The following is a 26,069-nucleotide window of genomic DNA, read 5'->3' as shown; positions in this document are numbered from 1 at the left end:
CCGGTAGACGCCGATCAAAACAAGTTATGATGTAAATTTTGGACCCATGATATGAAAAGTTTTGTGTCATAATGTCGAGGACTAAAGAAAAGATACGATTTCTGCTTTCACTGTGGTCTTCATCCCCAGATACAGTGACCCCAGGAATCTATCATGGCACGATATATCCACCATGTCCATCTTACTAGCAAGGATATCACATAGCATGATGACATACGATACAGACAGACCTCAACAAACCGAAAGAAATCCCATCATAAAGCTCAAGCCAAAAAAAATTATTATAGGTTAACTGCAGTAACGTTGAGTTTTCGGAAAGTTTTACAATCTCGGGAACAAGACAGAATCAGATTCGCCGAGTTTTCCGATGGCATTGACTGCTTAAAAACAGGGTCTCGTTGTTAGGTCAGGGTCCAAGCAGGTATTCGCTCGCTTAGTAGAGCTACCCCTGGAAATGAATACATCATCATTTGACCTCATCGATGGGGCACGGCTTCAGCTTTGTCTCCATCCTCCGTATATCGGCGACCTTCTGCTTTTTCATCATGAGTCAATTGCTCATGGGAACAGAGCCATGGGATATCTATTTCTAATGAGAAGTATCGGAGCAGTCGGGTATCTGAAAATGACAATGGTTTATGCTCGACAAAAGAAACTACTATTCTAAAAAATAATAAACTCTACATTGAGACACAAGTGTACAAAAATAATCTCCTCCCACTTACGCCAACATCATTGGTTGAGGTCTCTGGCCCTGAGTTTCCATTACAGACAAATCTATCGAAACCCCATATCTTGTTCAACATGATAGACAGTGCGCCTCTGTTGGTCACCTTTGGATCTCGTACCCGTCGCCAACCGGAAGAGCAGAGTCAAGTTTTTTGATCTCATGCTTCAGATTTCGAGTCATAACTCCAACCAGGAGGAGGATAGTCGTAATCAGCATCTCCGGTACAACACTCAGGCAGACTTGAACTGCTTTCGAGATCAAGAAACCCGAAGTTGGATGTGAGATCTTGAGCTGGAGATACGCGATACCATAGGCAAGGCGCAATCCAAGGAGAGGGAGGTTGATAAAGACTGCATACAGAAGCTTGGAAGTGTCAGTACTGAGTTCTCCCTTTTGGTGATAGCGGAGGATTCGACTTACTAGCTTCCCGCCGTGAAACGAAGATACACGGTTGTTTGTAGATGACTTTTGACACTTTCCGAGAGACCACAAAGCCCAGATCGCGAGAAGCAACCATGCTAATGCAATGAGTGCAGAAGCAACCTTGAGCAAGGTCTTGTTGGTTGAAACAGAGTCGCCATTCTGTAAACCGACAACAGACACGATGATGAGGGCCATGGCTGCTCCAACTAGGCCATGATACTTGATCTCGAGAATGATATCGAGTTTTCTGCTGAGTCTAGGGTTTGTTCCACGTCGACTAAACAATTGCTAGTCAGTCAAGTCAGAGAGCAGTGGCAGTGTATGATACTTACGCCTCGTGCAAGATCCCAGAAGCAGCCAACAGCAAGGGAGAAAGACCAATACTGTTCAGTATAATTGACCCAGTTGAGCTGTTAGTTTCATGAAGACCAATACTGCCAGTAACAATCCTGAGTACACAGAATATCTGGACGTAGAGCCATCCTATAAATCCAGTCTTTCCATGCTTGAATAGGCAATATAGAGCAGGTTGAAGGAGAATAATGTAAATGGCCAGTTTAGCCGCTGAGAGAGAGTCGGTCATTTCGAAAGGAGGAAACAGATTGAGATTGTTGTAAGTGAGTTGTGATGACTGTCTCGATAAAACTGCCAAGAGCACGGTTATTCCTACATTATTATACTAATTCCACAACTCCATTTCTGGCTGCCTCTTCAACGCTGCCTTTCTTCATTATGGAAGCCAATTTCGACGTCGAATCCCAATAAGGAAACGAATTCGACGGGATCAGCTTTCGACCAATCATACGTAACCTGGAGCAGGTGTAAGCGATGATGATAGTGTAGTGGCGGAGTTACACTGGTGTCAACGATCACGACCATCAACTTAAGGTTCTCACGTAATTTCATATCAGGCTACATCCTCAACTGTCGCTGTTATATTTCGTCCAAAGGTACAACTTGCTCCAGCAATATTTTCTTTGGCCAATCAAGTAAACTCTGCAATTCTTGTGGCACATTCTGGCAAATTGCTCGAACCTCCCTAAACCCGGAGTCGCCTATACACCAGCTCTTGCTGGCCGTTGATAGAAGGGCGAAGTAATGTGCGAGTACGACGCGGGCCTCGGGCCGAAGCTCCTGTGCCATATCGGCGAAGCTTTTATGTAGAAGCATAGGGAAAACGATGAGTTTGCGGCAAACGCTCCTCGCACTATGTTTCTTGCTCCTCCTAGTCTTCCATATTCCCACCAATAAACTCAATGCTCCAGCATAGGCGACTTCTGTCTCAGAGTCCTATGGCTCCTCTAACTCGTGGGGTTCCTCACGACTAAGTGTTTCCAGTCTCGACGCATTTCCTCGCTTTGGTTTTCGCTGAGGAATTCTGACACACTGTCTATCATGACGTAGGCGACAGATTCGGCTTGTCTTGCACAAGATCCAAAGCTCGTAGGAATAGATCTCTGCTACTGTTCGAGATGCGTAGCCAGTTGAGAGGAGGAGTATATGGCTCCAGAGGACGAGCTTGGAGGTGAGCAAAGCCGTGGATGCGAAGCATGCCAGAAGCCAAGCATACGCAGTCGACAATCTGATTCTGGATATCCATTGGCTGTGTTGGTAGGGCTTGAGCCTGATGATCTGCTGCTCGTTTACGGGGCAGCTCAGTGTCTTCCATTGCATATCGACGGGAAGACTTGTGAATACATATATCGAATTCCAATATCGAATCCAAGAAAAGAAAACAATGGGAATCTTGCGCTGTTATAAACGTTAACGAGGGAGGGCTGAAGGGGATTCCGCCAGCGTATTCCGGTTTCCGATTCAGAGCTACCATATTAGTACCTTAGATGCAGTAGTTGTCTATCACCGGTGAGATGTGATTTAGGTGAATTATTGTATTAGTATTAGGCACTTTAATTCACAGAGCATGCGTACGATGTCGCCAGAAAGCGAGCAAGTTGTGGCTACAAGTGACGATCCTACCCTAAAGACATGAGAAACTTTGCTTCGTCTTTTTTCGGGCCATTCCAAGATCATATTAGCTATTGATTTATTTGCAATCGTCTGTCGAATCAATGCTTCTGCGAAGAGGGTCAACCGAGGTCTACGAATAGGAAAGATGATGAGAATAACCTTCACTTCTCCTTCGAATCGAGTAGTTCCCACAGCGCACATTGTTGACTAGTTTATAACGGGAGCCTACCTTTCGTTGGTTGGTATACGTCGACACTGCAGGAACAAAACCATAAAAAGAGCGTTTCCGTCAGGATCAGAAACGTTTGTATTCCTCCCTTTTCCTGCTATGTACATATAGTTGCCATAGCGGAAACTACCCGGTCAGATGAGTAGGTTATCGATAAGGCTGATCTAACAGCATTACCATCCAACAACGAATATACATTTGCCAGTATCTCTGACCCGTGAGCCTGGTAGTCTTTAGTATTCTCAGGATGTTTTAAACCTCGATGTAGATCTCCGAGTACCTCACAGTTAGTCATTGAACTCGTTGATCCCAGCAAGAAGAATAAACACCAGCATTGAAATTTTAAGCCAAGACACGATAATCCACTACATCACCCCAAAGGCGCACTATCATCACCAACTCCTACGCCCTTCACACTTACCCCACCAATCACGGCAATCACTCCCCCGCAACTCGGAGCCCATCTCCGTATCACCTCATCCTTTGTTCGATACATAAATACAACATCATCATAACCCAAACATGAACTCTCGTCTTGCATTCTCACTCTCTAGAGCTAGAATTACACCTCGCTTCACTACATTCCGAACGATGGCTTCCTCATCTGTTACCGTCCCTCCCGGAAAGTACGAGTTTCTCGTTGTCGTCCATGACAAGCCCAATGTTCGGGAGAAGAGACTCGAGGTTCGAGGGTGAGCTGCGTTCTGATGTTGGATTATATGTGGCTTAAGCTAACAAGCCGGAGAACCCACTTTAAGAACATGGTTCCTAACGTTGAGAATGGAAGTTGGAAGATGGGAGGTGTGTTAATAAACAGGCCTAGGAACTGGATCCTAACAGTGAGACTAATGTTGTGTCTAGGTGCCATTTTAAACAGTGTTCCCAAAGACGATAGCGTCGACAGCCTCGACTTTGCTGGCAGTACCCTTGTCTGCATCGCTGAATCCGTAGAAGAGGTCAGAGAGCAACTCAGCAAAGATATCTATGCTACATCAGGCGTCTGGGACATGGACAAGGTAAATAGAACGTGAATCCATTCGAGGACAATTTACTGATGTGATATACAGGTCCAAATCTACCCCTTCAAGGCCGCTTTCAGGATGAACTAATGCACAAAGTCAATACCATTACCATAGACTCACGATAGAGACCCTTTTCAAAACAGTGAACTGATACTATTTATGCTAGTTATCATGACCCGCTACCATGATGTTCCTGTTGTCCATCCGTCCATTGCTGAAACATCGAATCTTTGTGATCGTTCGTTCCCTACCGCTTTGCTAATACCAGCCCTCAACAATCCCTGCATATCGATGTCATTACCAGCTCAATGAAAGCGAGCTAAAGCTATTACTAAAAACCGCGAGGAAGAGCTATCTGACCTATAAAAATTAAAATTCCAATTCAAGTGATAGTAAACGCCATCGTACACTAACATATCCATGCTCCTTTGGTATGGCCCGCCACCAAGTCATGCGTGGTTTAAGCTTCGTTGCCATTTGAACCATTCTCAGCTGCTTCTTCGGCTGCAACTCTCAATTCGTAGTTGAGGTCAAAGCATTCGGCCAACAATCCGGTAACACTGCCTTGTCCTTCGGGGATGTCGCCATTTACCACAAACTTGCCGTCAACTTTCATGTTATCAAGGGAGTTAAGCTGTCCCATGTTAGAGAGAACTGGGTTATGCCACGATGTATCCACATACCTTCATGCTGTAGGGGTAAAGCTCCCGCACGGAGGATACACCCCCATTCTTCTTGACCTCAACGAGGCAACGCTTCAGTGTCTGCAGTTGGTTGTAAACAGGCAACAGAGCTTCGGAGACTGGTTCGGATGCCAGCATAAATGAGTAGATGTACGCATACGACCGTCGGATTAGGTACAGCAAAGTTCGCTGAGTCCAGAGATCAGCTGGTCGCCCCCGCTCGTCCACCCAGTTTCCGTTCTGTCGGCTCTCATCAATTCTGTCAAGTTGCCGTTGGAAATCATACAGATCAGTCTCTCGGAGCGACCATGCTTGTGTAAGAGAAAGCTTCTCGAGGTCGTTGCGAATTTGAATGAGCTGGTCGTAGATTGGTCGCCATTGCTCAGCTACTTCTCCTTGTCTTTAAAGTGTCAGTACATCTTCATGGAAAGTGTCGATTATCTCACCTCTCAAGAACCATGTCCGACCAGCGGACGCAACGGTGGTACAAGTCTCGGAGCACTTCACCTCCCTCCTCTAAAGTTCCATCCTCTGCGGTAAATGTGCCGCCATTGTGCTTTTCGCCAATTTCCAAAATTTGGTTCCGTAGCTTCTTGACCTCGGATGTGGAGAACTAGTCAACGTTAGCACATCTCCAAACATTCCATTCAATTCCAGCCTCGCTTACCTTGGACTTGGTGTTGGCCAACGAGATCGATCGCAAGATCGAAATGAGCTTCTCATGAGCCTCCAGCAGGTAATCTGGTAATCGCTCTAATCTCTTCTGAAGACGCGACAAGGTTGAGTTGCAGAGCGCAACGCGGTTCTCAAGTAGTGCAAGCATGTATGGAGGGTGTCGCTTGTCGGGTGATGGATCAGTAGCAGCATCGTGAATGCTTTTAGACAGATCTTCAAGTGTAGACTTGATGCTTCCGAGATCCTTGGCTGAGTAGAGTTCGGCCTCAGTGAGGTGGTCGAGTAGTCGCTTGACAGTTGAGGTCATAGCGTATGTTGCTGGTGCCTCATTGTTTCGTCCGATCGTGAGATAGAATAGGGATAGCAGCTGGAAGCAGCTCTCCAAGACCTTATCCACTGGAAACAAACTTGTTAGCACACTCGCGTTTGGATGCGACAAAGACGGTGACATACATCTGTTCTCCTCCTTATCGCCTGTTTCGGCGCGCACAACCGCCAGCTCCTTAACTTGATCCATGGTCTCATCAAACAATGGCATGACATCTTGAGTTCGAATGTAGTTTGTGCGATCTTGTTTAAGAAGCAGTAGGCGATCTCGGACCAGCTGTAGCTTCTCGAGGATAGCTTGCTCCCGGGGGTCCCGCGGCATTGGGATCGCTGGAGTCTCCATGTTGATAGATGCCGTTTCCGAGCTTCTTATGGGGGTGTCGTATAGATTTATGTGATGTAAAGGGTTGAAAGAGTAGTAGTTTGTCACTATTGAGCTTGGAAGTGTATTGGCTTGTTGTTTGTGCCTTGCGCAACGTCTCCGAGGCTCCGAGTGACGAAAGTCGACGAGTGGCGGCGGGGCTCAAGATCCAGGGAAGTTGAGTCGACTTTTGGTGGGGAGGTCGTGATGAACTAACTCACGTAGGCGCGATACAAGTCACAAGATATTAATTAAGCGGTGGATGAAGAATGATAGTCTGGAGGCAGAATGCGGAGACGAGAATGCCATGGAAGATGAAATAGTTGATGACGGAAGAAGTTGACTAGTGGATGGTAGATCGTGGAGAAAAGATATCACGGTTACAGTTCATTCATTTCAGCTGGACCTGACCTCCTTCTCTGCCTCGACCAAGAACGGATGTTGTCACATATTTAATCATGGCAACTGGAAGGCCCAGACCGACCCCTCCATCAGGTCCTGCAGTCACTTCACCTATTACCGTACGCGGTACGCCCTACGTCTTCGCTGCGGCATTGAGCCAGACGGCAACGGCTAAGCTGTTTGCTAGTGGGGGTTTCCCAACAAGCGATAGTGGGTAAGGGAGAGAGGAAGGAGTTGATAGAGGATTGGTCTCGATCAGTGAATATTAATCAGACGTCGGTGAGGTTGAATACCATCTTACTCACTCAGGCAATTATAAGCCTGCAGACTATACAATTTATGATATTAAAACTGTAATTACCCTTATCATCATATCTTCACAATCAATGCTCTCATGATGTCTTCTGTCTGTTTCCCAAAGGTGGGGTAAAAAGCGCCGCAGTTCACAGCATTCTTGGAAACATATTTTATTGGCTCGTTAGATCGCACCCAATCAAAGGCGTGACTCACTCTCTCTGCACCCACGGAGCGGATTAATTCATATCGATCGCTCCTGCCTCCACTTTTCCTTTAGGTCTTGAAGCCCTCCAACCGAATTTCGACCAGGATTTTCTGTGGTAAGCATCCATTTGGTGATATTCCGACTTCAAACTACAACCGACTCGACTTCGTGCAGACTTTACAATCTCCCACCCGCACGTCAAAATCATTCACAATGTCTCACGCCGAGCTCGCTTCGTCCTACGCGGCCCTGATCCTCGCCGACGACGGTGTTGAGATCACCGTACGTTTTAACCCCGCGATTCTGTCGACGTTTTGTGTGTGCGTGAGGTGATTGATAGCTAACATCGTCATCGCGACTCTCCAGGCCGACAAGCTCCAGACCCTCATCAAGGCCGCCAAGGTCGAGGAGGTTGAGCCCATCTGGACCTCCATCTTCGCCAAGGTACGAACCGAATAACTCCAGCGATTTTTATGCGCCCATATCCAGGACTTCGATTTTCTGACGGATTTTATTTGAATAGGCTCTCGAGGGCAAGGATGTCAAGGACCTTCTCGTGAACGTCGGCTCCGGTGGCGGTGCTGCCCCTGCCGCCGGTGGTGCCGCTGCTGCTGGTGGTGCCGCTGCTGAGGCTGCTCCTGAGGAGGAGAAGGAGGAGGGTATGTCTACCCGCGAAGCGCGACGACTGACTGCGGATTGCTGACAACCACTACAGAGAAGGAGGAGTCTGACGAGGACATGGGCTTCGGTCTCTTCGACTAAGAAGTTACGCCGCTACGACTGTTTCCTTGTTCTTTGTACTTCGACTGCATGGCTTCGGGGTTTCCAATCGATCGATCATACAGGATGGAGAGCGGGCACTGTAACCTGCGCCCTGGACAGAGTAGCTTCTTACATACGATGCTATGAGGAACGCACTCAACGGAGTTTCGCGGAGGGAGAATTGGTCAATTCATACGGCTCTGATAAAAAAAAGTCCCGCCATGGGTGGTTTGAGTTCAACTGGGTTTTCTTCAAAGTGTGACTATTTCGCCAGAGTGCCAGCGATTGTGATTGTGATCAGGACGAATGTTGTCGTCCTCTTGTCTGCTCTAACTCTACCTAAAGGACTTTTCTCTGTTCTTCGTAGTACTACAGATTCATCTCCCATGTCCCCACCAACGCCGCGCCATGCACAATCTTTCATGTCAACGTCAGAAATTTATTTGACGATCAGGACGGATGACGGAACCAATCCTGCTTCCTTCAGGGTCTTGGAGAAATCGACGTCACCCTCAAAGGTCTTGCGGGGGAACGTAGTCGTAAAGCTTGATACAGCATTCCCTGTCTCGCTCTGCAGCTGTTGCGCCAGTTCGAACAGTGTCGTCTCAGCCGGCAGGGTCTTGGTGATGTTTCCGCCGTCGGTCTGTAGTCGGAGTCGGGCTTCGTTGTGGTTACTTTTGGGCTTGGATGCGGCCGCGACAGCAGCAGCGCCACCAGGAGTAGCAGCCTCGACTTGAGGAGCTCGACCCTCACGGGCTGCCTTGGCCTCCTCTGCCTTTCGGCGTCGCTCAGCTTTGTCGGCCTCGATCTTTGCCTTGATGCGCCTCTTGGCCTCCTGATCTTCGAGCTTCTCTTGTCGCTTCTGGGCTGCTTCCTTGACTGCTTGCTTGCGGGCCAGCTCTTCCTTTGCTTCTTGGCTCTCCTTGGTAGACTTTTGGCGAATTTGCTACGACAGGTTAGAACTGAGTAATGGTGCGATTGGATGCTTTTGTTACCTCGTTGCGCTTGTGATCTTCCTTGTCCTTGACAGATTGAAGTGCTCTCTTGGCGGCGAGGCGCTCGCGAAGTTGCTCAAGCTTGGCCTTCTTCTCGTCTTCGGTTAGAGGGGCAATCTCCTCTGTTGACTCCGAGAAGTCAGTATGCTCGCTGTAGCCTCAGTCAGCCAAACATTCTCCAGTAGATAGTTGTGTCAGGTTGACATACGTCTTGGTCGCGTGATAGGTAGCCAGATCATGGTTCTTGAATCGCTTCCCACAGTCATTGCAGATCAATGACTTGGCAGTGCCAGTCTCGAGCTCTGCGATCTTGGCTTCCGTGTCCTCCTCGTCATCATTCTCTTCCTTCGCAGCAGCAGCAACCTTGATCTCATCAATAGGCTTGTCCTGGTTGTCCTCAAGCCACTGAAGAGCGCCCTGAACTACTAAAGTTAGCCTGAAACGAGTCATCTGAAAAAATGTAACTTACGGCCTCCAGTCTTCTTGACGGCTATCTCAGCACGCTCCTTGTCAAAGCCCATATCGAGCAGGGTATCGAGATCAGAAGGCATATTGGCGGTGTTGTTTAGTAAGAGTTGGTGATAGTGGGGTTGGATGAGGGGCAACTGTTGATGAGTTGAGCAGATGAAGATGGAAAGAATGAAGAGATGAGATCTTGATTATTTGAGTATCAGCAAACTGGTGAGACAGGCAAAAATTCACAGTCGTGAATAAATTCAAGGTGGAATATGCCTTTGCACTGAGTTGTCCTTTGATGCTGGAACCAAAGCTTAGGTAAAGCCCAAGAACGTCATTCAAGCCGCTGCCTCAGTGACGTCGCCGGGATTACTACGGTTAAGCACGGGCGTAATCATGACTGAAATTCCGATATAGGTAGTGATTTCTCTCTCTTCTCATGATGAATAGTACCACTCAAGACTTTAATTCCTACAGTTCGACATACTCGAAAACCGGAAAATCCATTCTCAAACACGAACATCTACGAGAGACAAGCTTCCCAAAACCACATAGTCACATACTTCATATATGCAGACTCATCTACCGATTCAAACAAGTATTATCATTAAGTGGGCTCGCTAATGAGCTTTGGGTATCATCATAAGTTCATGCCGTCTATATCTAACATTCAAACAAATTCTTAATCCTCCTGCAACCGTCTTCACCACTGAAGCGGCCAGCTACCGTGCTTTCGAGCATATGCCTCTCCAAGACGATTCAGTACCTCTCGCGAAACATCTTGATGGTACTTCCTGCACCAGCCGTTGACTTGGTTTCCGTTGAGAGACTCTTGGTGAGTAACTGTCAGATATCGATGTAGGTATGCAACTGCATCCTCCATATCATCGGCTCGGATGTTGTCGTAGAGGCTGTTGAGTTTGCTGCACAACGCATAGTCCCACGGGGCAGCGTAAACTGTCAAACCGCCGTAGTTTCCGCGGTGCTCGAAGATGACTTCATGCTGGTCCTTGGCCCATTGAAGAATATCGACCTGGACATTTCGAGGCACGAAGAATTGCATAGAGTTGTTGAACCACTGCTCTCCGAGAGTTCCTTGTGCCTTCTTGTTGGCGAAACTGGCAGCATTGCTGAGCTTGATATACTCTTTCGAGGCAGGATCGTGAAGAAGAAACTCGACGTCGGGAGTCGTCTCTCTGTGACGCAGATAAAGTGCGTTTACAACACCGCCGACGACAGCACACTTCACGTATGTACCACATTCGTTCAGATACTCGGCCATGTGTTGGAAGGCGTCGATGATCTGCTGTCGACTCAACTCCGAGGTTTCAGGGAAGTCTTGAAAGATGGACGAGGGAGCCATGACAGAGCCAACTGAATGGCTTGAGAGGGTCACAGGACGGATAGGTCGAGACTCCATCTCGAGGATGTGGCGAGAGTTGTTGCAGCCCATGGTGAAGTGGTGAGAGGTGTACAAGGGTAAGTTGAAATAATACTGGATTAATATCGAGTATTATACTGCAAGAGATACGAGAGATCTATCTAGTATCGTATAATGAGTTGATCTTCTCGGGTTCTGTCCACCTGACTCTGGGGATCTGTTCGTATAAATACCAAAGCCAAGTGCCGAATAGCCCTACTGCAACCTTTAAGCCAGGAGCAGCACACACACATTTGCGCCATAAGCGGTTGTTCCAGAAGAATTCAGTCAGCCGCAGGATGATTCTCTACTCCTACTGTAACGTAGGAGCAGAGAAATGGAGTAGCCGCCCGTGGCACCGCCTCGTGTCGATCAAATACGAGGGTCCTACCCGCAGATGGCGTTCCTGTGAGCCTAGCTATCCACCTTTTTGTTCAGTTTGGAGGACTGTGGTAGGCTGAGTCTGACTTATCCGTAGCGTCGGAATTCAATGTTTAGGATATTTTTAGACGTCTTATTATCCCTCGAACAGTTGCTAGGCTTAGGTAGCTTTACGTGTGAGCAGTTGGTTAACATGTCGTGATATTTAGTCAAGTCGTTCATCGCGCCAACCGCGAAAGTTCATCATTAGAACAACTCTCGTGCCTGAGTTGAGCATCGTTTGGTGATGTTTGCAACACAGCCCAAGCCCTATAACTACCGGCCGCCACCACCCACGAGCTGACCATGTACTTGTCAGCATGTAGAATCAATAAACTGCACTGTAGGTTTCACCACGTTGAAGAATTTTTCGTTCTGGAGTTGCACAGCCTGTCGAGTCTCAGATATTCGAGAATATTCAGCGAAACTGGCTTGCGCAGCGAACTCAGTCATTAAACAACTCACTCATCCAATGATTGTTACTCTTGAAGCATCATTTTCAGCTCAAGGAGAGAATGTGGGAGAACTCGAGACCTCGATTGCGAGTGACGAGAGTTCTTAGACAAGTTCAGATAATCTTAGAGGGCTTGCTCACCAGTTATTATAGTCCTCGGGTAAAATGGTCTTCGAGTCCTTTTGGTCCACGAAAGTTGTGAACTGAGTTGAGTTGCAAACAATGACACATTCTCACAACCCATTCGACGAATATTGGAAAAGTCTTGTTCTTTTGATGACCCCAGACCATTAATGCAACTTACTATCCACTCAAGAGATCACTATGCTCATCCCTTGTCTTTTAATGTTTCAATGAATATGGAGGTGGGTATCAAAATTGTTCGAGATTATTTGTCAATGCTCAACAAAGAATAGAGAGTTCATGATGGCTGCGCTAACGGACCTGCCAAGCTCTGACGCTACCTTCCGTTACCTCGCGTTTGCCTCGGTCCTCCGCATCTGTTCTCAAACCGTGTGCCATGATGCCCTCACTTCCCTGATTTGAGACGCTTAACCATTCAGGTGCTTACCAATACAAGGACCTGCATATCGTGGACCAGCTAGACCCTTTTTTGTGGACGGCAAACGGAGACTTGGAAAAATAGTGGACAACTGCAGGGCAATGGAGTAAACAGCAAAGGTAAAATGCAAAGATGACGTTTGAATAAGAATAAGGTATGTGGTGGCTTCATCAGTGTTCAATCAATGGATATCCATGAAATCAATGGCGGGCAGTTTTTGGAGCATGGGCAAGGTCCAATAGTGACTGATAGCGGAGTTTAAGCCCCCTGATGGCTCGTGCTCCCTGTAGCAACCACCTGAAGTTGAGCCGACTCAACTGGGAATAGGGCGCCATAGCAGAAGCAATTACGTCGTAGGAGATCCCAAGACACAAACCAACGTCAACCTGCCTTCCATTCCCCTTCCAGGTATACTCGACTCAACTCACCACTCTCCACTGCTACTAATCTTTCATTTCGTCACCAATTTCTTCCTTCTCCCACGCGACCAACTTCCTCAAGTCTTATCGACTCGGTGCCGCCTCGTGTCGCTATACTTTTAACTCACCTTTAATCAAACTTCCCCCCTTTGCTAATCAACGAACGACATTTCATACTGTACTCTACCTCTCGTTGCCACGTTTCCACTTGGTTACCGCCGAGGAACCATCGCGCGATACCACCAACCATAACAACTTCTGCATTTTCTTACCACTGCCACGATAACAAGCCAAAATGTCGGTCGATATCGAGCCATTTGAGCTGTCTTTTAGACGTGCGTGATCTCTGATGGACGATGACGGGTCTCCGAGGATTGACATGATTGCTAGGCCCCTTCACCACCGAGGTCTCCCAGACCTTGACTCTGAAGAACCCCAACCCTACCCCCGTGGCTTTCAAGGTCAGTCGATCAGCGATTCTCTTGCGACAGTTTTACTAACAAGAAGAACAGGTCAAGACCACTGCTCCCAAACAGTATGCTTGCCCCTCTAACCAAGCCCTTCCGATCGCAGACCTGACATCTCCCTACTAGATACTGTGTTCGACCAAATGCAGGCCGCATCGAGGCCGGCCAGAGCTTCGATGTCTCTGGTGAGTCTGCTCCTAAAAGCGCATTCCGACAGCCGTTAACGATCACCTAGTCCTTCTCCAGGCTATGAAGCAGGATCCCGCTCCTGACGCTAAGTGCCGTGACAAGTTCCTTGTCCAATCCGCCCCCATTACCGCCGATAAGGAGTTTGCCAGCGTTGCCAATGTCGTACGTAGCCAATCGATCTCAAAATCCGGACTGTAAAACTGACTAAATCACCAGCTTGAAACGACCGACAAAGCCCACCTTGTCGAGCGCAAGATTCGCGTCAACTGGCTCGCGGCTGGTGATGCTGACCAAGCTCCTAACCGACCTTTGTCCACGCCTAACAAGCAGGCTATTGCCAACGGCGTAAGTTCGCCGACTCGGATTCGGAAGTTGACAATTAATGGTATAATCTAGATCAACGACACTCCTGACGTTTCGCGTACATTTTCTTCACCTGGCATTCGAGACGAGTCGCCCTCATCCTCGGCAGCGCCCCCTCCTTACCAATCACCCAAAGAATCCGCCTATGAGGACGAGAAACCCAAATCTACCTACGAGGAGTCCGAAGTCAAGAGCACTATTACTCAAGCTACAACAGCCATCAAGGAGACTGCAGAGCTGACCTATGAGGAGCTCAAGGCTAAGCTTGCCCAGGCCGAACAGCAGCTTGTAGCTCTCAAGGATAGCGGTCTTCGACAGCGCAACGTCAAGTCCGCCTCCGGCGATGATGACAACCGACCTCTCGCCCAGACCGCCCAAGCTGTCACCCAAACCGTCGAAGGTGTTCCTGTGCAAATGGCGGCCATTCTTTGCTTGGTCAGCTTCTTGCTTGCCTACTTCTTCTTCTAGAGATAAGAAGTGACAGCCCTTGGATCTTTTCGACAAACGAAACTAATAGACAGGCTTGACGACGCTCATGAGAACTCAGCCGGAGACATGGGATCCCCGGATGCATAAATCTTCAAAGTACGGCGAGGCTAAAGCATAGGATCAGGAAGCATATCATACGATCGGCGGAACACTGCAGGATTCACAGCTCAGTACGAATCGAAACCCACTTGGAAGGTACCTTGGGGACAGTGGACCATGTCTCTAGGCCAAGGCGGTTTCGGTCAGCAGGGCTTCGAACGCCTTGCAGCTGGGGATGAAAGTTTCGCTGAGGAGTTTAAAAGCGATGGGAGGAGGATGTGGCTTCCGAGGCGGGAGCTTTGACTGTACACTCTTACCTTGAGCCTTTCCCGGCTCTCGTATTTTCTTGTGTCGTATTATTCTGTTTGCGTTAACTGATAAATTTGGAGTTCTAACTTGTATCACTCGTCGACTCTACTTTTCATCTTTTGTGTCTCCCGGTCATTTGCAAGCTTAGCCGCTCAATTATTTACATATTACGGACTGAAAGTCTGGAGTCGTTACACGGAAACCAAATGGTGATAGCTCGTTAGCTCACAGAGTCGGTCTCTGAGTTTTGTGATCGCTCAAAAGATTGTATTTATGTTTTTATCCATACCCTAAAACGCCATGCAAGATCTGCATTCTATGGTACTTTTGTCTGAATCTATGCTGCCTAGCTCAGCCAAAAAGTTACCAAATGCAGCAAAAGTTTGAGTTGATCATGGCCTTGATATGCCGCACCCTTTGTCAAAATATCAAAACAGTTGCATTACAACTAATTCTATGTACTTTTGCGTTGCTTCTAAATCGACTCGATTTCAGACTGCTTCCAGTCGGCGACGGCGCCGCCGCCTACAAGACGTCCACCCTGCTTACGCTTCACGCGGCAACTCATGCCAACGTTCTCATCGAAGATGAAGCGCCAGATGGCATAGCACCAGCTCTCGTGGCGGGGCAAGTCATCATAGAACTCGTGAGCAATCTCGCGCACCTTGTGGAGACGAGTCCAGGGCACTGCGGGGAAGTCGTGGTGCTCGTTGTGAAGACCGACGTTGTAGGTGAACCAGTTCAGAGGTCCATAGTAAGAGAAGGTCTCGGGAACGGGGATCTTGTTCTCCGGGTTGCGAGCGGAGGGAGCAACGGTCTCGTACACGTAGTGCTCGGCGATGAAGTGGCCAGCCAGAGGGTGAAGACTCCCAGCCAAAAAGGAGGAGAGCAGCAGGTAGAGGAGAGAGTTGACAGAGGCGTACTTCAGAAGAACGAGATCAAAGGCGACCTGGACAGCGATGTTGAGGGCGTGGACTCCAGTCAAAGGAACGCGGTAGACGGCCATGGGTCGCAGGGCGTAGAAGAAGATCTGGAAAGTGCAGAAGAAGGCCTTTCCGAGAATCGAATCCAGAACGAAGGCCTCGAAGGCAGTGGGAAGATCGGTATCAAGGCCATCGACACCGAGGGACTTGTGGTGGGTAAGGTGGTATGGCTGTAGAGTGTTAGCATTATTTCAGATATCGAAATGCGATCTGGATCACATACTCGGAACGAAGCGCTGTACGGAATACCAATGGGAAGGTTGGCAAAGATGGCGATCAGACGGTTGAGACGAGCGCTTCGGAAAGCCAGGTTATGTGAGATCTCGTGGATGGCGAGGAAAAGGTTCTGGTTGGCAGTGGCGCCAAAGACGTAGGCGACAGCCCAGAACTTCCATGAGAAGAAAGGAGTCGACTGGAGCATCCATGCAAGGAAGACCTGAAGAGAGACGACACCGAGAACGACCCATTTCGTGAGAGGCTCAGGACCGCAGAGCTTGGTGATCTGTAGATGGAGGCTAGATTAGCGACATGCCATGGCACAGCGGGGCTACTCAGTAGAGCACGAACCTCGGGGTGAGCCTTGATAATAGCGAGACGGCGAGTTCGATGAGGCTCCTCAGTGTATGTCCAGAAGAAATCGTGGCTCTTATCAGCACCTTCGGCTGCCGCAGGAGCTGGGTTTGGGCTATCGCCCTTTGCCCTCGAAGTGACCGTAGATGAATTCGTCGCAGGCATCTTTCCTTCGATAGTTTGGAAAAAGTGAAAGAAAGTCTAAACCCCCGAAGAACAAAAAGTGCAAGGACGGTTGAATTAAAAAAGAATGTGATACATTTGCCTCCTTGGTAGCTGCGGCGCGGGAAACAGGGGGCAGAGAAAGCTACGTGGAAGGCGGTGAAAATCCAGGTCCAAATGTTAATTGGGAATCTGGCCAATGATGGTTTGGTTAGGGGCTAGATTTGGCGGGTGGGGGGAGAATATCAGGGGACCAGATGGATGGTTTTTGAGGGGTTCAAGAAGGCGGGGCATGTTCAGACCATTCAGAGAGGCGAATTGTATAGCGTGGCATTTGAGGTCAGCTTTATTTGTGTGTATCATGAGCAATTGAGCGACATAGCCCAGCAGTGATGGTTTAGATAATATCAATTTGCACTGCGCTGAGTGTGACTGTGTTACTATCGCTTCTAGCCTTAATAATAAATAGGTGGATAAATGAACAAAATCCCAAAATAAAAACTTCAAATTCTTCGAATAAAGTTGTCGAACGACAAGAGGGGAAATGGTTCGAGTGGTGCCATTCGGGACCGTCAATTCCCGTTGATAAACAACAAGACCATACGATTATTCGGTATTTCTTGGAAACTCCCTAGCTCTATCTCTCTCGATTCTGTTGGCGAGATGCCTAATTGCGGCAATCTGGTAGGGCTTTTCCCTTGATAGGTGGACCACCTCGGTGAGGATACAACAGAATGTGATTCTTGATCCCCATGAAGTGCGAATACGAATACTAGATGGTCAACGTGTCTTTCCAGATAATCTATTTAAGTGTGCATATGCTGAATATATGAAGAAGGCTTCTTAATTGTTACTATCGATTCAATGTCCGGGACAGCTTAAGAAGTTCAGCTTCCAATCGAATATACCAGAGGCCAAGGTGGGTCAATGTTGTCAAATGCCTAGGATCGACACCTATATGTTGGAGTCAGCAGCAACTTTGCCCCATTAGATTCTCATCAAACTCGAGTTTGATTGACAATTTATGATATGAATATGCTTAAAGGAAATGCATCAGATGAATAAAGAGCATGTGACAACAAGCTCTAGGCGTTCTTGGCGAAAACTGGTTGGCGTGGGTGTCAAGCTAAGGTTCAGCTCCGGCAGAGCCTCAGCCTCCACTTCAACTCTACTTCAACATCTACAACATGTCAACTTCTACTTCAATGATTCATCATGATGGATCCAATTCTAGAACTTCGTGTACTCCGTAACGGGACCGATCGTGGCTGAAAGCAGCATACGATCGTCTCGATCAAGAAAAACCAACTCCGCGTGTATTGTTCCACCCCGGGTATCATTGCATAACTTATTTCTCTACAACTTCTCCCTTCTCTCCGCTTCATTTTAAAGACCGTTGGACGCACAAGAGAATACACCAGCCACGGTACCAGCCTCGTACTGGTCGATAATGCCCTGTACACTGGCATATGTACCAACAGTAAGGAACATGATACCAATCGCAATCAAGATGAGGTTAACAATGTTTCCAGTAAGATCAGCGATCTTGCCATGTCGTCGACCAATCTCCTTATCGGCTTTGCGCATTCGGAAATAGGCAACTCCCCAGAAAATGAAGCCAAACCAACTATCGAAGAGAGACGACATAACGGAAAGCACTGGAAGGTAATGGTCAGTAACGATCGATGCAATAATTCTGCTTCGGGCACTTACGAGAGTTAAAGAAAGGGATGACCATGGCGATGATGAAAGCAAAGATCCAGGTCACAAGAAGAATTCCACTCCAAGATCCCCAACCAACAAGAGTGTGACTATTCAAGTGCTTGGAGTTTCGGAAGAGTCGGAAAAAGACGAAGCGAGCCGATACTGAGGCATAGAGGGTGCCAAGGAAGATGATGGTAGGAATCATGAACGAGAAGGCCGCCTTCTTGTACACATTCTCGAGCGAACCAAAAGCCGGCGCGGTGACATACTGGTTGCCGGTATAAGCATATACGATGGCTCCAACGAGACTGAAAACGATTATCTCAGCAATCGTACACGCCCACAGAGCCTTGGGGAAGTCCCGGGGATCTCGCATCTCTGCAATGAAGCTGGGCAGGGTAATCTGGCCGATGAAGGTGTAGCTGATGTTGAGAAAAGCGGACATTCCGTTGACAAAGGTCGTGCCCTTAACAGGGATAGCTGTAACAATAGGCTCGCCCAGCTTCGCAGGATCATATCCAAATGGGTGATCCTGAATACCGGCAAAGATGGCAGCAAGCAGAACGGAAATGAATGTGAAGAAAGCCGATGCTGTTCCGAGCTTGGCCATCATGTCGAACGTCCTGGGCAGGGAGCAAATCCAGCTGATGACAGCAACAATGACCGAAAACATAACGGTCCGGCAGCTACCAACATCATCGGCTTCGGTCATGGTGTTGAGGTACTTGGCACCAACCAAAACGTGAAGACCTTGAATGAAGGTGTTGTTGAGAATGAAGCACACAGCAGTTGCCCACCAAGCCCACTTCTTGTCCCAAAATAGCATCTGTCCAATATCGCAAACATCACGCATCTCTGGGTGGCGGAGGCAGAATTCCCAGAGAACGAGACTGGTGTAAAGAACGATGAGAGCAACAATAATCGTCAGGATAATACCAGGCACCAATCCGAGAACACTGTACGACCAAGGGAAACTCATAATGGCAAGACAAATGTACTCGCTGAAAAGCAGACCAGCAGTCTTCTGCCATGAACAAGTGCGGTACTGGATTTGTTCTCCCTGCTCGGCAGCCAGCTGTTTATTGAGAATGGCAGAACTTGAATCCTCGGAGTCTGAAAGATCACGCCTCACAAATTCGGGCAATTGAGCAATTCGAGGTCCGGCAGTGACACCCTCGCCACCAAACAGAGACGCCCATCGTGACGAAGGAGTTTGGAGTTGAGATTGGCGACGTTCTGGGTCAGGGCTTCCGCCTCGAGAACCTAGAGATGTCTTTTCGGCCATTATGACAGCGTAAGAGGAGAGTGTAAGCTTGTCAGGACTGTAGGTGTGTTGTGTTGAATTGAAACACCACGATGCTGACCAGGTTCAAGGTGTTACGGTATCGCAACAAGAACAAAAGAAGAAAGGTGGGCCAGGCACAAATCACAAACTAGGCGAGTGCTAGGTGTGAGCGAAAGAAAATGCTAGGAAACGAGCTGCATTTAAAGAGGGCGAGAAGATCTCAACTCCCAGGCATAATCCCATACCAAGGTTGCGATCCTACGATCCCTACCAACTTGGCTGTTGGTCACACAAACAAGGTTCAGAGCCTGCTTCCATCCTCGGAGTAGAAGCTCACTACTAAACTAGAAATGGGGTCTTTTAGTCGTCAGTCTCTTCATCGAGCCTCTCGGACGTCGCCCATATCGATCCTCTTTGGCCCTCTCATCTATCAAAGCTCACGCTAGGATAGCAATTAACGACAAACTGCAACACAGCACACCACTCACGATGGATCATATGTTCCACACACCGGAGTGTCGCCAAATGCCTACCAACATTAGATATGAGCAGACAAATGAAGTGAAGCCATAGGCCGCAAATCTATCCGGAGCGGCGAACGGTGCCCCACCCGGTCCACGCCATGTGCCGAACATCCGTATCAAACCTCTAACAACCCCGACGACCCAGACTGAAGCTGCACGTCAGCCAGTAAAGGCCCATTTGGGTCGCATCATCGTCCAAACTGCAAATCCACCGGAATCTCCGTCAGGTCGATCCCAGATGTATTCCCTGCTGCCTGGCAGGGGCTCAAAACAAGGTGATTTCAACATTCCTGACTGGATCACTGTCTTCCAATACGTGGGGTCTTTAGCTGTGGTGCATGCGTAACGTAGCTTTTACGTACATGGGCCATGGAGGCGAGTCCGACTTTGCAAGCCTGTTCCTGCAAGTTGGTACTGATAGATCGCACGCAATTCGGCCGGATACTGAGCAATAATCAACTATTGATGAGGCGTTGACCAGGTGGATGATCGGATGTGATTGTGGTCAGCTGTGATAACATTGATCTGAGCTCAAGAGAGAAGGGTGCTTGAACCAGACCAAAAAGAAGCAATTGAGGTTCTGATCTTCGCTGCAGGCTTATGCAGGCCCAACGTCACATCGATGTCGATTCATCAGAGGGTGATGCTTGTGAACCCTTTCCTTGATGAAAAGTCCCTAAATGTTTCGTTCGTGCTATCTTTCGATAGCCGTTGAGCCTTATTATCCATCACCGTTGCTCACGGGGAGATGATCAAGAATGGCTGAGTCTCCAGGAATGATGCAATCGCTAGTGTCAAAGGAAACCAAAAATGGCAACGGGCTTGAAGTTTGCCTCAACCAACGAACCATGTCCCGAGGATCCGGAGCGTTTACCCCCTCTCGATGGAAATAAGAGTGGTGCCATTCCCGTCTTGGTCGTTTACTTTAGACCCTGCTGTTGCATCATCGAATCCCTAAAAGGCGTCATTTAGGCTAGGAGAAATGAATTGCGGCTCGTCGGGCTTTGCTTCGGGTCGTGAAATTGATGCCATATCGTATCATCTTGTCATTCTCTCACGTAAAGCGTTCCACCATCTGCCTATTGCTCTGTTTTTGCTTCATTTTGCCAGCCTCGGGGAGTTCGGGGATTCTTCTCAACAACGTGAGAGCGCAATGTCCTGTGCGCATGTGGGGCTTTTAAGCTTATTTCGCGAAACAATTTGTGAGCGTCTGTGGTGTTGTCTGAGATGATTGATATCCACAGCCAGCGAGGTTATCGCCAAGCTAGTGCCAAGGGCTGGGCGATCTCTGGGCGATCGACTCGCCAGCCAATAATGAAGCATCGCATTCAACGTCAATCAATCATTGTCAATATCAGATATAGAGAGAAGCATTCAAGAGTTGATATTCCACTCCAAGTGAATCACTCAGTATTTTTTTTTCACGCGTCGCAATCACATGCATGTCATTTCGCCCATATCACTCTGCACACTTATGCAGCGCAGTACCAACGTACATCAGCTACTCCAGCTTAGGTAGCAATTCCATTCATGACAGGTATTTCTAACACTGCCAGTAGTTTCAATTCAATGGTTTTATTTCAGTCTATCTCAAAGTCTTGCAAGGAAAACATCAAGATATACATTGAGCTCATGTATAAAATTAAAATATGCCAAATTGGCAAAAGAGTTCGGAGGCTGGTGTTAAGCCTCCTACATCTCTTTGTCGTCGGGGTTGTCGTCGAGCCATTTCCTCCAGCGGGAGCAGTTTGCCCTGACCAGTTACTCTGGCGCCTTCTGCTCCCCCACCGCCTAGGATTTGTTTATTCGCCGTTTTCATGTCGTTTTTTTTTGTAGTCGGGTTTCGAACTCGGGGTGTCGTCGGATTTTCGAACTCCTTATCCACCAGGCGAGAGCAGTTTGTCCTGACCGGTTACCCCGGCGCCTCCTGCTCTCCCTTGGAAGAGAGGTGATTTAGAACAGACTATATCCCCTCCTCATCTCATGCACTTCCTGGTGCGAGTTTGGGTGGTGGTGCTGTGAGCTCTGGTGAGGCCAGCGGGGTTGCCGGCGTGCTACTGAGTAGCTGGTGTTTTGCCAGCCGGTGGGCAGCCTTCAGCGGCGTCGTGGGCCATTGGTGATGTGAAGCTCTTGATACCCCGCCCAGCACAGCGCCGTAATGATTCCAAGGTGTTTTGAAGTCACCGCGATGCATCCCCAAACCCAAATCATTTCTCACAAGATGTTGAGGCTATCGCCACCTCCCAATATGATCACGACCGTAGTGATCACCGCATCCATAGAGGGACAACACAATACACAACAGCAAACATGGGAATAGAATAATTCTCAAGCTGTTGAGAAATAGTAACGTAAAATAAATGCACTTGCATCATGTTAACCAAGTCTTCCAGCATCACAGTCCTTGTACAGCTGTATGCCCCAACAACATCGTCAAATCTTTTGACTTGATACAACAGACGCCACGATTTCGCGTTGGCCCATGAGATCCACTTTGCAGTTTCCTCCTCGTTAGATGGGCAACACTTGGTACAATTGTTCTGGATATTATATCGGTATCGGGTCGGGTTGTCGATCAGGAGGGGGCAAGTCAACGTTTGCTTTCAGGTCATTTCGCGCGAGTAGGAGTGCGATAGAAGGAAGGCCATGTTGCATCACTCGAGCAACATTTTTATTTTCATTTTCAAATCATGGGCAAGCAGGGCAATTAATGGATGGATACAAGTGTCGAGTGTTAGATTGAAGGAGGATAACAAGACACGAGTATCAACGCACTAGCGCAAGAATATAAAATAGCCATGGTCATCAAAATGCCAAGGGATCAAAAAGAAGATTGTTTAGGTCGGCGATAGGAGGAAAAGGGTGGTTTTCGCCGGGTGCATGGTTGTGATGATGAAGGAGTAGAAATGAGGAGGCTCTAACGCGACGTGGAGACAAACTCTTACCTGAAGTGGATGCGTAGGGCTTTGGCCGTGTTTTGCAGATCACGAGGTGGGGTCGGTTATAGGCATATACGGATAAGTACAAGACGCGACTTGCGCCCAACATGGAAGGCAAGCAAGCTAAGCTGAACGAGTCTTATCTTGAGGTTGTGAAAAATTAACTTGTTCTTCAGTTGAGTTTGGTTTCATGACCTTGGTTTGGTTGAATCAAGATTTTGCATGCACGGTGATGCATCATACTTAGACCTTGCAGGTTTTGGTGATAGCACTTAGACCGGAGGATTTGTCAGTGCTGAGGTTGCCCTCTGATGCTGTCATTGTCCCAGATCTTGCCCTGCTTATGTAGGTACTGATCTGCTCTCTTGATTGCGAGATGTGCTGCGAACCTATCATGTTGATGTGACGCTATGCACCAGCCAACCCAGGTCATCCTAGCAGCATCTGTTTGGTCGATCAGTCAAAAAACACAACGCATAAACCTGCCTTTCTTAAAATATGAAACTTGATCTGTTAAATTAACACATCAAATAAGAGAAATATCAAGATGAATGACACGTGCCAATCATCAAACGAAATGGTCCCTCCCACCAAACTTTACTTGATTTTAGCGGCCGGGTGACTACCTTACGCCTGAGCTGCCTCTGCCACGTGAAGATAGCAGACGATAAGCAAAATTTGGCCGGTACCTCGATTAGCCACATTGCATTGCTGTGTGCGCAAGTCACACTCAAACATCAAGCAACAGCCGAGCCCAGATTTGACAGACGGGAGCTCCAAATCACTACGTACCTTTACCCTACCGTGAATTTTAGACCGACCAACCGCCAACTTTGGGGAACTGACCGTTTATCTTGATCTTGAACTCTTCAACCTCAAACTGCTTCATCTTGTCCCGCTCGAGCTCTGCCGCTTGTCACCGACCTTCGATATATTGCACGCACTTTGACGAAATCGAGACGAACGAGCCTTATCGATGGGTAAATTCTCCCCTTGAAACTACCTACTCCGCACACCGGGCGACATCTTAGCTGTCACGATATTCTTCGCTATCGCCTGACGTATCGCACTTGGATGCCCACCTGCTGAACGCAACCAACGACCTCGATACCCTCCCCTCGGCGCGGCCTACGCCTGCCATCTCTTCGCTCCGATGTGGTGGTTATTCAGGGCGCTATTCAGCTCTATCTTCCTGCTTAGCATCGTCCTCTCCATCCCCGTCGCTTTCGATGTCGGTGGTCGCGATAGTGGGCTGGCTTACAGTCTAGCCCTGTTCCTATTCTATTTTACATATTCTAGCCTCGAGCTTTTGACGCCAGAAAAGTCACGCTCGCGGTATTTCCTTTCTGGATTTCTACGGTTGTCGCAGTGGATCATCATCCCCGCCCTCCTCATCTGGGCGCTGGGACAGTTCGCTGTCGATGCCGACAACACAAATTGGGTGGAGCGAACAGTGGGTGGTCTGTTCAACTCTAAGAACACGAGCTGGAGGGAATGGATGTTTGGCAAGGATGGCTTGGTTGAGACGATCACGCTGGGTGGATGGGATAATGTGCTACGGTATTCGGGCCCCGTGTTCCAGCTTTTGGAGGGCTTCTGTACCTTGTTGGTTATCCAAGCAGCGGGACAACTCACAAGATGGCTTGTCAACCGTGGAAGAAGTGATACTTGGTTGGTAAGTTTTATGTCGAATCTTGAAATCTGGCACATGCTAACCCTGGCGCAGATCGTTCTTCTGGTTCTCTCCAGCTCCATCATGGCTAGCGCTGTGTACTTCCTCTGGAGGGTAGCACAATTCCCTCAAATCGGCAACCTTGATGCTACCCTTATTGGCATCGCAATGACAACTGCCGTGTTCCTGTGCGCTTTTGGTATCGGCAGTGGTCGCGGCAATCCTATTGAGTCGTCGCTTCTTTTTGCCTATATTGTGCTCTGCATCTACCAGATCTTCACTGATTATCTGCCATCAGAAAATGCAGACCATACACAAGATCACGATGGCTCAGAGTCTGATATTCCACCTTTGCCCCCTGTCATTATGGCATCCTACTCGACTTTCCTCCACATGCTGGGCTCATTGCCATCCGCTGTTCACTCGTCATTGGCGCTACTATATGCCGCCTTCCAGACTATCACGCCATCAGTCATCATCTCGCTAACATACCGCTCTTTGGTATTCTACTGCGCTACACGTATCATCCCCTCAATCCGCGAGTCGGGTGCGCGAGCCATGATGCAAGAACCAGATTGGGAGGACTCTGAGACTGCAGGTAAATTCTTGGGATTCCTCAGCTGGTTCTCGCCGTCAATTTTAATAGCAGTCTACACCAGTCTGCTCCTACAACATTTCTCCACCAGCGACGGTCCAGATGGCTGGACTCTCCGAGGTGGTGATGTTGAGGGCAGCAACTGGCAGTGGGCCAATATCGGCCTGACTATGGTTTTGTATGGTGTCGAGCTCTATCTGGGTTCCGACGAGCATGACCACTGGAAGGTTGACTAAACGTCACAGACTCTAGAACTACAGATGTCTGCTCAGCAGACTATTACACACGACTTCGATGTACTTTTCAGGGAGTCCTGAACCGTAGAACGGACTTAAAAGATGGATGATATGGATTTGCTTTTTTTCGAATCAGCACACATTATTTTTTCGCAGGCAGCATAAGGAACTGGACTGGGCTGGACTGGGATAGGGCAGTGGACAACGGGACAGGCACGATACCGCACATGGCGTTGAGGAAGGGCTTGGCAGGTTTTTGTTTCTTTGTTTTCTGCTTTACAGCAGCATGGCGATGGATGATGATGTTGGTTTAATTTAACCCCTTTTTTATATAAGTTAGTTTGCGTGAGGCAATAGCAGCACGACGCGAATTAATAATTCTTTTGAAATCTTGAGGGATACAGCATTTAAACGTGAATGTATGTTGTCAATCTTGTAGTCAATCCATCAAGATTGCTAAATCAGGTCTTGAGTTTGTAGATTTTAGCCAAGGGTTTCATATAATTGTTGTTCAGCTTCAACCCCAAATACGCACAATCTTCCCACAACCGCACAATGTACCTTTTGAGGCAAAAAATACCAAGGAGATATATTCTGAATACGAATAACCATTTACATCTTAGTGCTTTTAACCCTTGTCTATGATATGATGCTTCTCCGAAATCATGGGGCCGACACCGGCTCGCTACCCTAGACCCACCGGCGATCCTGGGGAAGATCGGATATAATGAAT

At 48.2% G+C, this 26,069-nt stretch overlaps 11 protein-coding genes across 11 annotated transcripts; 4 read left to right on the top strand and 7 right to left on the bottom strand.

The window, feature by feature from the left end:
* Positions 1–522: 522 nt before the first annotated feature.
* FOBCDRAFT_222722 (uncharacterized protein) lies at positions 523–1,857 on the bottom strand. Its single transcript, XM_031183518.3, has 3 exons — positions 1,486–1,857; positions 1,151–1,430; positions 523–1,093 (listed from the first exon to the last, which is right to left on the bottom strand). The coding sequence occupies exons 1-3, from the start codon at positions 1,734–1,736 to the stop codon at positions 830–832; spliced, it is 795 nt and encodes a 264-aa protein (XP_031039160.2). The 5' UTR covers positions 1,737–1,857; the 3' UTR covers positions 523–829.
* Positions 1,858–2,054: 197 nt separating this feature from the next.
* On the bottom strand, positions 2,055–3,014 carry FOBCDRAFT_319212 (uncharacterized protein). Its single transcript, XM_031183517.3, has one exon. The coding sequence runs from the start codon at positions 2,979–2,981 to the stop codon at positions 2,547–2,549; it is 435 nt and encodes a 144-aa protein (XP_031039159.2). The 5' UTR covers positions 2,982–3,014; the 3' UTR covers positions 2,055–2,546.
* A 695-nt stretch (positions 3,015–3,709) lies between these two features.
* Positions 3,710–4,532, top strand: FOBCDRAFT_319211 (uncharacterized protein). Its single transcript, XM_031183516.3, has 4 exons — positions 3,710–4,042; positions 4,096–4,151; positions 4,212–4,366; positions 4,418–4,532. The coding sequence occupies exons 1-4, from the start codon at positions 3,873–3,875 to the stop codon at positions 4,457–4,459; spliced, it is 423 nt and encodes a 140-aa protein (XP_031039158.1). The 5' UTR covers positions 3,710–3,872; the 3' UTR covers positions 4,460–4,532.
* FOBCDRAFT_182323 (uncharacterized protein) lies at positions 4,504–6,835 on the bottom strand. Its single transcript, XM_031183515.3, has 5 exons — positions 6,184–6,835; positions 5,723–6,126; positions 5,502–5,668; positions 5,056–5,455; positions 4,504–5,006 (listed from the first exon to the last, which is right to left on the bottom strand). The coding sequence occupies exons 1-5, from the start codon at positions 6,398–6,400 to the stop codon at positions 4,833–4,835; spliced, it is 1,362 nt and encodes a 453-aa protein (XP_031039157.1). The 5' UTR covers positions 6,401–6,835; the 3' UTR covers positions 4,504–4,832.
* Positions 6,836–7,535: 700 nt separating this feature from the next.
* Positions 7,536–8,084, top strand: FOBCDRAFT_273806 (60s acidic ribosomal protein-domain-containing protein; the record flags this gene model as incomplete). Its single annotated transcript, XM_031183514.2, has 4 exons — positions 7,536–7,604; positions 7,689–7,766; positions 7,846–7,981; positions 8,038–8,084. The coding sequence occupies 4 exons, from the start codon at positions 7,536–7,538 to the stop codon at positions 8,082–8,084; spliced, it is 330 nt and encodes a 109-aa protein (XP_031039156.1).
* Positions 8,085–8,355: 271 nt separating this feature from the next.
* Positions 8,356–9,848, bottom strand: FOBCDRAFT_33629 (ubiquitin-related domain-containing protein). Its single transcript, XM_031183513.3, has 4 exons — positions 9,549–9,848; positions 9,288–9,501; positions 9,080–9,230; positions 8,356–9,030 (listed from the first exon to the last, which is right to left on the bottom strand). The coding sequence occupies exons 1-4, from the start codon at positions 9,628–9,630 to the stop codon at positions 8,524–8,526; spliced, it is 954 nt and encodes a 317-aa protein (XP_031039155.2). The 5' UTR covers positions 9,631–9,848; the 3' UTR covers positions 8,356–8,523.
* A 270-nt stretch (positions 9,849–10,118) lies between these two features.
* On the bottom strand, positions 10,119–11,137 carry FOBCDRAFT_222713 (uncharacterized protein). Its single transcript, XM_031183512.3, has one exon. It carries the CDS (start codon positions 10,986–10,988, stop codon positions 10,239–10,241), a length of 750 nt encoding a protein of 249 aa, XP_031039154.2. The 5' UTR covers positions 10,989–11,137; the 3' UTR covers positions 10,119–10,238.
* A 1,968-nt stretch (positions 11,138–13,105) lies between these two features.
* On the top strand, positions 13,106–14,297 carry FOBCDRAFT_273803 (PapD-like protein; the record flags this gene model as incomplete). Its single annotated transcript, XM_031183511.2, has 7 exons — positions 13,106–13,145; positions 13,201–13,271; positions 13,323–13,345; positions 13,404–13,462; positions 13,513–13,628; positions 13,683–13,811; positions 13,863–14,297. 7 exons carry the CDS (start codon positions 13,106–13,108, stop codon positions 14,295–14,297), a joined length of 873 nt encoding a protein of 290 aa, XP_031039153.2.
* A 611-nt stretch (positions 14,298–14,908) lies between these two features.
* On the bottom strand, positions 14,909–16,508 carry FOBCDRAFT_33607 (fatty acid desaturase-domain-containing protein). The gene is made up of 3 exons (XM_054704546.2): positions 16,217–16,508; positions 15,873–16,151; positions 14,909–15,819 (listed from the first exon to the last, which is right to left on the bottom strand). Exons 1-3 carry the CDS (start codon positions 16,382–16,384, stop codon positions 15,142–15,144), a joined length of 1,125 nt encoding a protein of 374 aa, XP_054560521.1. The 5' UTR covers positions 16,385–16,508; the 3' UTR covers positions 14,909–15,141.
* A 1,175-nt stretch (positions 16,509–17,683) lies between these two features.
* FOBCDRAFT_33599 (transmembrane amino acid transporter protein-domain-containing protein) lies at positions 17,684–19,640 on the bottom strand. Its single transcript, XM_031183509.3, has 2 exons — positions 18,095–19,640; positions 17,684–18,039 (listed from the first exon to the last, which is right to left on the bottom strand). The coding sequence occupies exons 1-2, from the start codon at positions 19,368–19,370 to the stop codon at positions 17,768–17,770; spliced, it is 1,548 nt and encodes a 515-aa protein (XP_031039151.2). The 5' UTR covers positions 19,371–19,640; the 3' UTR covers positions 17,684–17,767.
* Positions 19,641–23,587: 3,947 nt separating this feature from the next.
* On the top strand, positions 23,588–25,725 carry FOBCDRAFT_260561 (ICE2-domain-containing protein). The gene is made up of 2 exons (XM_031183508.3): positions 23,588–24,508; positions 24,560–25,725. The coding sequence occupies exons 1-2, from the start codon at positions 23,987–23,989 to the stop codon at positions 25,334–25,336; spliced, it is 1,299 nt and encodes a 432-aa protein (XP_031039150.1). The 5' UTR covers positions 23,588–23,986; the 3' UTR covers positions 25,337–25,725.
* The last annotated feature ends 344 nt before the right edge of the window (positions 25,726–26,069 follow it).

The sequence above is a fragment of the Fusarium oxysporum genome, chromosome V, assembly GCF_013085055.1.
Source record: "Fusarium oxysporum Fo47 chromosome V, complete sequence".
In the NCBI taxonomy this organism is placed as follows: Eukaryota; Fungi; Ascomycota; class Sordariomycetes; order Hypocreales; family Nectriaceae; genus Fusarium; species Fusarium oxysporum.
Note: the sequence above shows the minus strand (reverse complement) of the source record. Positions and strands in the feature narration are given on the sequence as shown.

Bases quoted from the DNA above. Each gene is read 5' to 3' on its own strand.
- FOBCDRAFT_319211 (XM_031183516.3), top strand. From the start codon at position 3,873: ATGAACTCTCGTCTTGCATTCTCACTCTCTAGAGCTAGAATTACACCT. The intron at 4,043-4,095 runs GTGAGCTGCGTT...AACAAGCCGGAG, and splicing joins AAGAGACTCGAGGTTCGAGG to AACCCACTTTAAGAACATGG. The intron at 4,152-4,211 runs GTGTGTTAATAA...TGTTGTGTCTAG, and splicing joins TGGAAGTTGGAAGATGGGAG to GTGCCATTTTAAACAGTGTT.
- FOBCDRAFT_33629 (XM_031183513.3), bottom strand. From the start codon at position 9,630: ATGCCTTCTGATCTCGATACCCTGCTCGATATGGGCTTTGACAAGGAG. The intron at 9,502-9,548 runs GTAAGTTACATT...TAACTTTAGTAG, and splicing joins CGTCAAGAAGACTGGAGGCC to TTCAGGGCGCTCTTCAGTGG. The intron at 9,031-9,079 runs GTAACAAAAGCA...AACCTGTCGTAG, and splicing joins AAGATCACAAGCGCAACGAG to CAAATTCGCCAAAAGTCTAC.
- FOBCDRAFT_222713 (XM_031183512.3), bottom strand. From the start codon at position 10,988: ATGGGCTGCAACAACTCTCGCCACATCCTCGAGATGGAGTCTCGACCT.
- FOBCDRAFT_319212 (XM_031183517.3), bottom strand. From the start codon at position 2,981: ATGGTAGCTCTGAATCGGAAACCGGAATACGCTGGCGGAATCCCCTTC.
- FOBCDRAFT_33599 (XM_031183509.3), bottom strand. From the start codon at position 19,370: ATGGCCGAAAAGACATCTCTAGGTTCTCGAGGCGGAAGCCCTGACCCA. The intron at 18,040-18,094 runs GTAAGTGCCCGA...ATTACCTTCCAG, and splicing joins CATCCCTTTCTTTAACTCTC to TGCTTTCCGTTATGTCGTCT.
- FOBCDRAFT_182323 (XM_031183515.3), bottom strand. From the start codon at position 6,400: ATGGAGACTCCAGCGATCCCAATGCCGCGGGACCCCCGGGAGCAAGCT. The intron at 5,669-5,722 runs GTAAGCGAGGCT...AACGTTGACTAG, and splicing joins TGGCCAACACCAAGTCCAAG to TTCTCCACATCCGAGGTCAA. The intron at 5,007-5,055 runs GTATGTGGATAC...AACATGGGACAG, and splicing joins TTTACCCCTACAGCATGAAG to CTTAACTCCCTTGATAACAT.
- FOBCDRAFT_33607 (XM_054704546.2), bottom strand. From the start codon at position 16,384: ATGCCTGCGACGAATTCATCTACGGTCACTTCGAGGGCAAAGGGCGAT. The intron at 16,152-16,216 runs GTTCGTGCTCTA...CTCCATCTACAG, and splicing joins TTATCAAGGCTCACCCCGAG to ATCACCAAGCTCTGCGGTCC. The intron at 15,820-15,872 runs GTATGTGATCCA...AACACTCTACAG, and splicing joins CGTACAGCGCTTCGTTCCGA to CCATACCACCTTACCCACCA.
- FOBCDRAFT_260561 (XM_031183508.3), top strand. From the start codon at position 23,987: ATGTGGTGGTTATTCAGGGCGCTATTCAGCTCTATCTTCCTGCTTAGC. The intron at 24,509-24,559 runs GTAAGTTTTATG...ACCCTGGCGCAG, and splicing joins GAAGAAGTGATACTTGGTTG to ATCGTTCTTCTGGTTCTCTC.
- FOBCDRAFT_222722 (XM_031183518.3), bottom strand. From the start codon at position 1,736: ATGACCGACTCTCTCTCAGCGGCTAAACTGGCCATTTACATTATTCTC. The intron at 1,431-1,485 runs GTAAGTATCATA...GCAATTGTTTAG, and splicing joins TCTGGGATCTTGCACGAGGC to TCGACGTGGAACAAACCCTA. The intron at 1,094-1,150 runs GTAAGTCGAATC...GACACTTCCAAG, and splicing joins CGTTTCACGGCGGGAAGCTA to CTTCTGTATGCAGTCTTTAT.